At 39.9% G+C, this 12,681-nt stretch overlaps 1 protein-coding gene across 4 annotated transcripts in view; it reads left to right on the top strand.

Annotated features, from left to right (window-relative positions):
* Window positions 1-12,681, top strand: part of prickle3 (prickle homolog 3) — a 34,081-nt gene that overhangs the window by 15,587 nt on the left and 5,813 nt on the right. For 3 of the 4 annotated variants that reach the window (XM_014022704.1, XM_014022706.1, XM_014022705.1), the window contains 4 exons: window positions 9,842-10,025; window positions 10,279-10,392; window positions 10,543-10,680; window positions 10,969-11,172. In XM_014022704.1, the coding sequence (XP_013878158.1) occupies window positions 9,842-10,025; window positions 10,279-10,392; window positions 10,543-10,680; window positions 10,969-11,172 (640 nt within the window). Of the gene's footprint in view, window positions 1-6,729; window positions 6,834-9,841; window positions 10,026-10,278; window positions 10,393-10,542; window positions 10,681-10,968; window positions 11,173-12,681 lie in introns of those variants that run through there. The other variant, XM_014022707.1, reaches the window with a different exon arrangement.

Below are 12,681 nucleotides of genomic sequence, written 5' to 3'. Positions count from 1 at the left end.
TTTATTTATTTATTTATTTATTTATTTAAACATAAAAAATATAAAAATCTGCTTTAAAACGTGAACACACTCAGAGACCAACTTAATCACATTTTATCTTAAGAAGCTGTAGTTATGTTTCAGTAATAAAAAAGTGTTCATTTTAGTAAACACCAGAACCATAAATGAACCTGAACAACTGAACCATCAGTCTAACATTTATACAGCTGCTGATTCAATCAGACTGTTAATAAAAATATTCCTGTTCAAACTGTTCAACAAACTGATCATTTCAAACAGAACTTGGACACCATGGAGAGAATAATTAGCTGATATATGGATCTACCTGCTGACAGAGCTGATTTTTTTACTTGTTTTCACTAACAAAGCCTTAATTAAACTATTTTTATATGCAGAACAATGATACTTGTTTGTTTTTTTTACTCACCAGGTGAGGCTGTGCATTTAGAGAAGCTGCAGTTAGCAGCAGCTTGAAGCCAGAGTCTTAAACGTGTCCAGAAGGTCCAGGAGTTTATATTATTTTTAGTTGAACGGTGCAGGTTTAGCTAACCAACAATTGAAGAGTCGGGACATGTCCCGCTAGCTGAGCTTCACTCTAACTACGGCAGAAGCGGTGAATCGAGTGGGAGGAGTTTAAACACAATCTCTATGGGTTTTTATTATCAGGAAAACCCAGCCAGATCACACACCGGCTGACCGGTGAGGAGCAGAGCCAGCTGCTCCAAGCCGTGTTTTTTTTTTTCCCCCTCCCGGTTTTATTTAACATATATACGGTCGGTCAGTCAGATATTTTTGTGGCTTGTTGAGGGAAACATGTTGCTCATTTTTGCACATTTTGCTGCGTCCACTTGGGGACCTTTATGCCCCGCCCCCCCAGTTTCTCCACGAGCTTTGTCCAGCGCTTCTTTCTTTCCAACTCCGGACCGGCAGCAGCTTCTGGCAGGATTTATAACTTTGGCTGAAAAGGGGAGGGTCTTGCCGGCCGGCCGAGGAGTTCAGAGAGATTTCATTAGCTTACCTTAATGTTGATCATGAAAATCAACCAATAGGCTGTCGTGATCGACAAAAATTGTTTATAATAAATTTTTTGGTTCATGACAGACCCGGGCCGACCCATAAATGTGTGTCGGCCCACCGGGCATTGCCCGGTATGCCAGATGGCCAGTCCAGCCCTGGCTGCACCCACAGAAAACGCTTATGACGTGGGCACCGCTGCTCAAAACGCACCAGACATGCTGCTCGGCTTCTAGACGCCCCTAGATGTGCGTCCACCACTGACTTTGCATGTAAACCAGATGCTCTTGATGCTCAAAATGCATTTGGTCTAAATGTAGCATAGCTTGTTTGAAGCAACATTTACATTTAGAAAATAAACTTTCTGTTTTTAGTTGCACAAAACATCTATGTAGTCTTTATCAATTCTGTTGATATTTCACTTCAGTCCAATACCTGCTAACTTGCTGGTCAAATTTTAGACATGGATGAAAGATTTATGAAACATTCCAGTAATTAAAGTCAGTTCTTTAAATTAAAATGTTTCTGTGAGTCAGAGTTTAGTAAAACATTTTGTGTGAGACCACACTGTTTTAAGAGGACAACACAAAATTACTGCAGGTTTATAATGAGAGCTCAGCTCCCTGGATGTGGTTCAGATGCATGCAGATCAGAAGATGTCAACACTAAAGTTGAGCAAAATTTAATCTAAACCTAAATTTAAATTTAAAGGAGTAAAATCAAATTTTAGACACTGAATAGGCGTTTAAATTTTAGATTTACAGAGAACTTTGAATCGTCAATTTTCTTCTTGGACCTCTAAATTTCATGTGCTTGGTGCGTTGAACTGAGCTAAACTACAGCTGCCTTTTGTACATTATTGATTTGATTGATTTGATTTATTGATTTAACAGGAAAAGATCACTAAAAATCAAGCCTGACTCAGCATAATTGCTGTTTTACAGCAGGTTCCTGTTCTGCAGCACATAAAACACTCAGAAATACAGCATCACAATCACATCATTATACACCATAGACACAAAGACAAACAAGCATACCAAATTTCAGGAAGGCAGCATTTGCAAAATAGGACGTCTAAATATGAGCACAACAAAAAGTGTCCAGCAGATGGCAGACAAGATTCTTCTTAAAGGGCTGTAGTTTTGAAATGGACTTTATGTTTTGAGGAATGTCATTCCATGCTTTAGTATAAACATAGAAGAAAGACCTCTGGCCGTAACAGTTTTTAAAAGTTGGTAATGTCAGTTGTCCTAATTACAGGATAAGACGAGGGTTAAGAAAATGTTTGTAGCCCAGGTGGTTATTTGTCATTAGATTTGTATCTTCCCGACTTTGTGCCTCTGTTTTATGATACATAAAGTCACCCATGTAATACTGACTTACACCCCCTACACACAAAAATATAGAAACTAATAAAAGAAGAGTTTTTAAGTTATTGGAAACCAGATGCAGCCCATCCATAAAGGCACGTGGCCCACCTATAATAATAATAATAATAATAATAATAATAATAATAATAATAATAATAATAATAATAATAATTCTCTCCACAAAGTTGTTCCTCCTAATAAATAATGCAAATTTCTTATTTCCTTTACTTATGTATTGTTTTGTTTTGTGTGGGGTTTTTTAACTAAACAACTTTAAATAAAATTTAAAATGTTTTTTAGTGATTTATTCTCATTGCCAAAAAGCTTAAGTTTGGTTTCATCTGGCCACAAAACATTTTCACAAAAGGACCGTGGTTTGTCCAGGTATTCGTTGGCAAAGATCATTCCGGTCATTCTTATCTTCAGCAACAGTTTCCTCCTTGGTCTTCGCTCATACAGCTCTGCGTGGTTTAGCATGAGGCGTACAGTACTTGAAAAACCATGATTAGAGTTTCCAAGTTGGCCTTCAGGTCTTTGAATGTTAAATGTATTTTATCCACCATTTGCATCAACCTTTGAAGACTTCTCTCATCAGTTTTCCCCTTACAGCCTCAGCCAGGGAGGTTCTTCACAGCTCCCGGCTTGGCGTACTTCTAGATAACATTGTGCACTGTTAAAACAGGAATACCAAGGTCCTTGGAGGTGGCTTTATATCCTTTGGAGCTCTTGTGTTTGAAACTAGCCGTTCTGATGTCCTCACACAGCACGTTTGTGACACTGAAACAAGGAATAACGTGGCTTTTTAAAATATTAAAGTCCTCATTCATTGGCATATTCAGGCCACAGGGGAACTAACAGTTTATCACATGTTATTCTCATTTGTAATTCAATACTTAAGTAAAAATGTTTCCATACTGATTTACACTGTAGGGTGCCAGGCTTTCATTCACAACAGCTACTAAAGCTCTAAAATTGCTCCTCTTCTATCCAAGCCCAGCACAATTTTTTCTTTGTTTTTTATCAACATCTTTAGCATCTTCCCCTGGTTCTGTAAACATGTGTCCCATGCTCAGTGTGCGTTCCCAGTATAGGCAACGGTGACATTCAGCAACACACAGAATGACTTCTGGATCTGAAACAAAAGTTTGCCAAGACCCAAGGTCCACCCCCACCTTAAATCTGACCCTATTTCTAATGTGGTTGAGAGTAAAAGCTGCACCTCTGTTAGATCCAGAGAAATGTCTGTGGAATGTCTGGGTAAACCAGATTTATTAATTTTTTTATTTTTTTGCTGGTACGCTGGGGATCCGGCATGGCGCCCTAAGAGTGTTGTTACATGAAAATGAAGCGTCGCAAAACCGATGAGTGCATTGAAACGATTTCTCAACACCTCTCTAGCTAAAAGCCTGGGTTTCAATAGCAGAGCCACAGCTAACTTTATGCTTTTCTAATTTTTACCTCCCATTGTTTATGTTCTTTTGTTGTTTCAAAAACAACACTTTGCTCTGTTGCATTAAACATCTRTAAGAAAAATTTTGGTTCACCTAACTTTTTTCAGATTTTCTACACTTTGTACTTAAACTTCATAGGATCCACTAATGGAGAGCAGGACTGTATATCCATCCTAATCTAGTCTTTAATCATTCCCTTTTTCCTTTCATTTTTGCGGAAAAGTTTTATCAGGGATTGGGCTCCATTTGTCTAAATATCCCGAACAAAAAACATGAAGAGATCAGGGGATTAAATAACAGAGCACCTCCCAAAGAGCTGAATGAATTACATCTCTGAATGTTTACTTTTACATGATTAAAAAAGACATGACTGTCCAAAGAGATCATGTGATTATAGAGTCTCAAATGTGAATATCGAGGTTTATTTGTTCACTTTGATTTTAGGTTTAATGCTACACAGAATCTGTCTTTTCACATTTCTGCTGCTGTCTTATGGTTTGATGTGTTTGCTCACGTCCTTCCTTCCAGTTCTTGTTCTCATTTAGCTTCAACTGTCTGGAGTTCCTCAAACAGCCAAACAAAAATGACACAACTCTGGGAACTTGACCTCATTTATCTACACTAGTTTAAAAAAAATCATTTCTCTTGTGTAAACGCCTGAATATGTCTTGATTTGTAAGATCAAAGTGTTTTTAACTTTATCATTTTTCGCTACCCTTCACTGCTGAAAACTAAAATCTGTAGTTCAGTCAGTCCATTTCAATTTCCAAGTCTTAGTTGTTGTACTGTTTTTCTTTCGGCTGCTCCCTCCTTCACTGGCTGTCACAGAAGTGAAGTCATGTGACAGATTTGCTAATAGTTTTAAACTGGATGCCCTTTCTGAYGCAATCTGGACTCAAACCTGCAGCCTCAGGATAACGATGCAGTGACACTGACCACTGAACTACCATTTCCCACTTTTAGTCGTTTCACTGTAAATTACAAAAATGTTTTTTTAACTTATCTGACCTTATCAGGTTTATTACACAGCTAGGTAAATAAACAAATAATATTATGTATAATATTATAACATTATGAGGGGTGCAGAATAATCCACTTTATTTTCTGTTTTTTAATGTTTGGTGAGAGGAGAAAAACAAATGATTTTTTTTTAGCGATCTGAAGTCTTTCAGCTGATCTGGGAGGATGAGCAACATGAAAGTTATTAGATGATTGAGATTTATAGAGGTCGTTTTTTAAAACCCCCAGAGTCTGCTTCTAATTGCATCCTCTTTAATAAGCAATTGTGAGTCACACCTTCATTGATGGAGAAGATAAACCAAGTGGCCGCAGGCTCAGCTGCTCATGCTCGCTGAGAGGGAAGTGATCCATCTTCATCCCGGGCTTTTTCAGACAGAGCTCCCACTGAGGTGGGGGGCAGATGGTGCTTCCGCTGCTCAGCACCAAGTGAATTGAGTTACTTCTGACCCACGGGTCCCCACCAGGCTCCAAAAGTCTTCGAAGTCACCAGTGCTATTAGTCTCAGAAGCCATGTGGCAATTACTCAGTCCCATCTAAGTGGCAGAGAGTTATGGGACAAGACCCATCTGTTTCTTGGAGACAGATCTGAGGAGAGCTCACTGTCATACCCCCGATGTTAGCCTCGGATCTAAACGATCAACATATGGCTGCTGTACTCGATCTACAATTAGTTTTAATAACAACACACTGGTCCACAGTGTAATAATAATGACCAGCAAGTAGTTTATCTAAAGAATTTGTTTTCTAGAGAAWTKTTTTTGTATTGATCAGAATCAGAATACTTTATTGATTCCCAAGGGAAATTACAGCTGCAACTGTTCAGATCAGATAAAAGTGAAAAGAAAGAAGCGCACTAGAATAAAATAAGTACAAACACCCAGGATTACWAAATGAGCATACTTAYGTGCACACAAACAATGTACAGTAAAAATAATGGAAATATTGAGAAAATGYGTACATCATGTAACAAGAGATGATGTTTGGTATATTGACAGGTTTGGTGAGTGTCATGGGTAAAATACAGTAAATAAAATATCAAATTAAGACTAAAAATAATAAAATGTACAGATGATCAATCTGACAGTTGTCCTTTTGATTAGTTGCTGTGACACTAAGCTGCGATGTAACTGACCAAGTTTCAGATTACCTTTTTTTTTTGGACAGGCCGAATGTTTAAAACATGCTGGGTGTGTATTCATACATCAGTGCTAAGAAGCTGAAATTCTTCACAACTAAAAAGTCKGGATGTGGTGTTTAGCATAGAGTGTCTGAAATGATGTCAGAGTAGTGTTTTAAGCCTCGGTGAGTGAACAGCATCAGAAGAGATGTGTCGTGACTTTTCAAAGTATTTCTCAGAGTTTGGTATTTCTCCAGAGACACTTTCATGTTTTGCGCGGCCATCTTCATCTCATAAAATGACAAATGCGGCACAGCATTGCTCGCAGGCTGAAAATCTGCTGCTCTTTTCCTGATTAACAGTGACATCAGCGATCCTGTCGTGCTGTGAATCAGTTACAGCAGGTTGGTCGCAGGAGGAACAGCAGAGTGTGTGACTGTCAAATGGACCCATCCCAGGCAGCGTCGGCACACTTTTACACATAAAATTCTGCATAAACTCCAGGAATTTTTTAATATTTCAGCCTATCATTTAAAAATTAGTCTGAAAATGATTTCCGCTTGTAAAAGTATTGAAATATTTTTGTCTTTTTAAATAGTTGTTTGGTTGAATTCGGTGTGATGAAGCCTTTTGATGACACACACACACACACCCATGCATGACGGAGGAGGGTGGGAGTCATTATGTTGAAAAGAGCAGCGCAGACAGAGAAGTGATCAGTTGGACAGGGACACATCCTGCTCTCAGTGACTCGCTGTCAGGCACCAGAAACTCRTGGACACGGCATGGTTCTAGTTTCAGTCTGGATGGGACAGCTTCAGCACGCTGACTGGGACTAATCTGTCATGATTATTGCCGAAGGTAATGAGGAAGCTCCATTTTTTTTTACTGCGTTACTGGCTTAGATGGACTGGAACCAGAAACAGTCATTAAGAGAGATGAAAGCAGACTCTCTGTGTGTCTTTAGGGGTTCTTGTGCGTCATTGTCTAACTATGTTGTTTTGTGTGTAAAGTGCAAGCCATATGTCCATAGGACTATCAGACAACTCCATTGTGTATCCTATAAAACCTTGAAATATATTCACGTTTAAGTTCATGGAAAGAGTAGAGTGAGTTTTAACGCCCTGACTAAAAGAATAAGCTGTTAAATGAGTCACATTCATACAACGATGAGCAACCTTTAGTCCTTTTTTCTACAGTTCTAATTATTTCTCTTTGTTGGAACAATCTGTTATTATATTTCCTCTGTGAATTTGCTTCATAATTACTTTTAAATCATTTAGTAGCTATGAACATTAATAGTAAACAGTTTAAACCCTTTAATACCACCAGCTGTACGTTTAGTCTCGGTGACAATGTTGTGGTTCAGCAAAACAAAGTTTGAGGCAGATTGTTGATGCCTGTCCAAAGCAGTATCTGTCGTGACCCCTGGTAGTAAAACTCACAGCCACTGGGTTCAGTGTAGTACTTCAGAGTACACTGTACACTAATCCTAAAACAGGATTTCAATATTTTCTTATGAATTATTTCAGTTTGTCCTAATTTATCTTCTTCAGCACATCGTACTCCAGAAAAAAATATGCATTATTGTTTTTTTTCCTAAAAAAGAATTGAACAGATCTTTTTTCCCCTGGGGTTTCACCTCTGTGCAGCGTTAAAAAACCAAACCAAATTAGATCAACAGTTGTGGCTGACCTCACTCAAGCAAGGCCAGGTGCACATCTGTTCAGGTACATTCTGTTGGGGAAAATAAGACCCTGTCTCTCTTAAAGTCATCAGGTTATCAGGCTAAACGTATCCACTGCGGCAATTGAACTATCCTTTTTTATTTACCGCCCTTCATTCTGATACTCTAATTAGTTTTTGGATAAACATAATTAAATGTGGTGCCTATCCAGTGTGGATAAGGCTTAGTTTGTTACATCACAGGATTGTGGTTCAGTCAAACAGGGTGATGCTTCACACAGCTGGTACTGACCGAATCGCAGAGGTGAATATCGCTAAAGTTGTAAAGGCCTCCTCCAACTAGCATTTAAACTACTTTGTTCTGTATTGTTAGCACAAAACACTGAACTACTTGTGTTACTTTTTTCAAAAGAAATGATAACCAATCAGATGTTAGTTAAGCCTAATTCAGAACAAATAGATATGTAGATTTGTCCAAACTATGCTGTATTTTAATTTCTATATGTATTCATTGTGTATGCAGACTATATTTAACTGATTTTAGTGTGTAGCACAAATCAGGCATTAGTTGAAATCTGCAGAAAGAGATGGTTTGACACTTTTCACTTCAGAGCACTTTTTTACCTTTTTAAAAAGCTCCAGATTGTGACTTCTTTTTCAGACTCTTGTGTTCCTAGGAGGGTTAGCACCTGCAGATAATAAACCCATCGCAGATGCTTTCATTATGTGTAGCTACTGGTGGAGGATAAACCACTGAGATGTGTTTTTACCATCTGTCCTGTCGTACCAGCTCTCTGACTGTCCTGTCCAAGTCTTGCGTAGGGATTGTGCTCTGTTTCTGTTAAAACAGGAACACAAACACAGCTGGACACAGATTTGTGCCAATGTGCCATAAACCTGACCTAAACTGACTTGCTGTTTGCTGCTATTTACAGTTTTCTGTTTGCTTCCTAACAATGGACATTTAGGGTTCTAACATAGATTTTAGCAGCACTTATAGTCGAGGGTTGGATAAAATTTAGTTATTTTAGTCACCGTTTTGTCATCTTCTCAATAATTACCTTGTGATGATTAGGGAAAGAGAACATTTACAATTATTTAGCTGTCACCAGCAGYTGCTAACATTTTAGAGTGCCCAGTTTTTGTGAACCTGTTGACTAGAGGAGCAGTACTCCTCCGTACACCAGTGGTCCGTGTTTGGGTGTGCAAGCTTTTTGGTTCCGTGGGGATTGGGTGCTCGAATAAAGCAGCTTTGTGCCTCACGAACTTGAGCCACAAGCACCAGCTGGTGAGCTGTTACGCAATCACAGTGTAGCACTCCACGCCAAGTAGATACTGTATACCGCCGCCACATTGTCACACCCACTCTAATGCGTGACACCCACACCACACTTTCAGCCCGGGGCACTTTGTTCTGACTCCACCAGTCCCACACACACAGTCACACCCTCCTTCAGATCGAATGTGATGCAGGGTTGGAGAACAAGATGGTTGTAGTACGAGGCAGAGGGGGATTACTGATCCGGTCTCCGCCTCCCTCTCTGGACCGGTCTGGATTGACAGCCAGGCTTATGTCCATGACCTCATTTGTCGCTCGTTTGGCAGAGATGCTCCTGTCCAGATGCAGATCCCGTGAGGGGACGGGGTGAAGAGGGCACGAACTGATCCCAGTTTGTCAGAAACCATGTGGTTGTTGTGTTTCTTTGTGTTGCCAATCATGTTGTGACAACAGTTGTGTATTAACTCTGACAACAGGTTTAGTTTAGTCAGCCTGAACAATGTTTGTGGGCCGGATTGTGACGTCATRTCTCCAACTCTGTGTGCTCATAAATTATACGTTTGACAGCAACTGGAATGACTTGAACGTGGTATAAAACCATGTAATTACTTTGAGAATCTTTCTTGTTTGAGTTTGTTTTTGCTATTTTGAGCTTCTTTTCAGATAAGTTTAAAATCAGCTGCACATTTTTCCAARCTAATTTCAGTTTTAAACAGTTTTATCTACTTTTTGACAGCAAAAGAGAAAMAAAATACACCTTTAGTTGCGTGTGAGGTTCAAAACTTTCTGCGAACCACCTGCAGTGTTAAGTGAAACATTAGACGCCTGATCAGCTTTCGCTTGTGTCGTAAATCAGATCTGACRTCCAGAAGGACGAAGCCTCAGACCGTCTCTGTCTCCACAGGAAGATCTGTGTGCACTGTAAGTGTGTGCGGGAGGAGCATGCGGTGCGTTCGGTGCCGGGGCAGCTGGAAAAGATGATGACGAAGCTCGTATCGGACTTCCAGAGGCACTCCATCTCTGACGACGACTCGGGATGCGCCTCCGAGGAGTACTCCTGGGTTCCTCCTGGGCTCAAGCCCGAACAGGTAAGAAACCGTGGCGCAGAACAGCCTCAGAGTCAAGCTATAAATTAATGCTACGCAGACACGGAAGATGCTCTGCCTTACCTGGACATGTTCGTGCAGAGACTCAACCTATTAGACAGTTTGCAAGGCAACAAGGAAAACATTCTCAATTGGATTTATGTCAGCACTTGAATAAAATGCTCTGTAATCTGAGAAATTGCTGTTTCTAGTCTCTCATTTCTGCCTTTGTGAGCATACTTGCCTTCTCATACAGGTGTACCAGTATTTTAGCTGCTTACCAGATGACAGGGTGCCTTATGTGAACAGTCCAGGGGAGAGATACAGAATCAAACAGCTGTTGCACCAGCTGCCGACCCACGATACTGAGGTAACATCACCATCACTGCGTATGATCCAAACTATTTGCTCACTCATCTGAAAAATAACCGTCAGAAAAACTTATGGTGAAAAHAGCTTTGATGCTGTTTGTGTACAATCCTCACTGTAGGTCTAAATGAATTTGTTTTTGCTGCTTCAGGCTCAGTACTGCAACTCTCTGGACGAGGAGGAGAAAAAAGAGCTTCGTCTGTTCAGCCAGCAGAGAAAAAAAGAAAATCTGGGCCGAGGTGTTGTGAGACTTTTCCCTGTAACCATGACCGGAGCCATCTGCCATCAGGTGCAGAAAWTTTTTATTTTAGATATAGAAAATTCAGCAGATTTGATCACATTTTACAGCTTAGGCCCAGTTTTTGTGCAGCATCAGTGCACAGATGTGAAAGCTTATTAAAACACGTCAGAGCCCTGTGGGCACAGTGGGGCCACAGCAGCCGAGATTCAAAGATCACAGGGGCTGTGTGAGCAAATTACTGTGCAAATTAAAGTTTCCATCTTTTGTTAAAACATATACCATCTAACTTCCTTCCCTCTGCACCCCACCTCCACCCAACCACCTCTGTTTTTCCAGTGTGGCAGACAGATCTGCGGTGGAGATATGGCTGTGTTTGCCAGTCGGGCGGGACACGGCTGCTGCTGGCACCCTCAGTGTTTCCAGTGCGCGTCCTGCAACGAGCTGCTGGTCGATCTGATCTACTTCTACCAGGATGGACAGATTTACTGCGGCCGGCACCACGCTGAGAGGCTCAAGCCCCGCTGCCAGGCCTGCGACGAGGTGATTGTTTCACGAACTCCCCACTCCATCCCCCCTAGCCTAATCATAGATGTATTTCACTCTCTATTTATAGGTTTTGCTGTTAGTCTCTTTTTGTTTTGACTGGCCTCTTGCTGTGACTCAAGGGATTAGTTGAGATAGTTTACAAATGGCTCTGCCTGGACTGACTCTGTAAGAGTTTGAATGGTGGAGCTGGAGACAGGAGAGCTGCCAGTCGTTTCACTTTTCTCTATTTTATTTATCCAACTTGTCAGCATCTCGCACCAAACAGAACTCTATTTTTCTTTTTCAAGATAATGTCTTAACAAACTAGAATTTTTAATGATGGATGTCGGTGATGTCCATGATCATCTGTGTTTTACAGAAACAGGAACTTTTAAAATGTTGTTTTTTGTGATGGTATTATTGGTAATGAAGAAGCAGACTGTGCAGTTAGTAAAGCCCATAATGCAGGCCTCAGGCCCACAGTGACATCTTATATCTGTAATAAGTGGCAAACTACATGAAGTTAACCTTGTTGTTGTTAAAAGACCGAAGTGATCAAGTAGTTTATACAAGACACCGTATTGATCACGTTTTTATTAAAAGGTAAAGAACCGTTGTTATATCTGTATTGTAGTACGGGGTTTGCCAGTGAAACAAAATTTACTTTCTTGCACAATAATTAGGTGTTTATTTCACCTTGTCATGCTATAGCCCAGAGGTTCCTAAACTATTTCTGCTGACCCAATCCCCAGTCCCATGTTTCTTAGCAGACACACAGATATTTTGTTTTCAAACTCCATTGTAGTTTATTTCTCACCTCAACCTTTTTTGAACAATTAATAAAAGTAAACTGAAATAAATTACAGGTTGCAATTAAAAAAAACTACAACCTCTTTTAAATAACAAAGTAACAAATCACCTTTATAATGTCACTATTTTTAGTGTAACTGTTTTTTGTTCTACGACAATATTCAACTTAGGGCTGGGCGATATGGCCCAAAAAAAATTTCTCAAATCCCAAATTCGATTTTTGATTTTAATCGATTTGTTTCCCACTTAACGGAGTGCCTCTGTTTCAGGTGTCCAAACAAATTTGTTGTACTCCTGCTTTTTGTAGCAAGAGCGTTTAAAAAGAGTTTGCAATGAGGTGTTTGTTGCTCCAAGTCAGAGATTGCAAAACCTAACCAGTTCCAGAAAACTGAAGAAACAGTGCCTCTCTGCTAGCTGCCATATTGTCATGTTGTGCACCAAGCGTCTTGAGGGACAGGTGGGGTGACCTCTGAAATACAGAAGCTCCAAAGAGTGCCCTGGTGGGAAAAAAATCTCTATTTTCCCAAAATTAAATCTTTATAAATGGCAAATTTGATCAATTGTTTAAATCGATTTATCACCCAACCCTAACTCAACTCTTATATACAGCGGGTAAAATAAGTATTGTACACGTCAACATTTTTCACAGTAAATATATTAATAGAGGTGCTAATGACATGAAATTTTCACCAGATGTTGGTAACAACCCAAGTG

The sequence above is a fragment of the Austrofundulus limnaeus genome, unplaced genomic scaffold (assembly GCF_001266775.1).
Source record: "Austrofundulus limnaeus strain Quisiro unplaced genomic scaffold, Austrofundulus_limnaeus-1.0 Scaffold339, whole genome shotgun sequence".
In the NCBI taxonomy this organism is placed as follows: Eukaryota; Metazoa; Chordata; class Actinopteri; order Cyprinodontiformes; family Rivulidae; genus Austrofundulus; species Austrofundulus limnaeus.
Note: the sequence above shows the minus strand (reverse complement) of the source record. Positions and strands in the feature narration are given on the sequence as shown.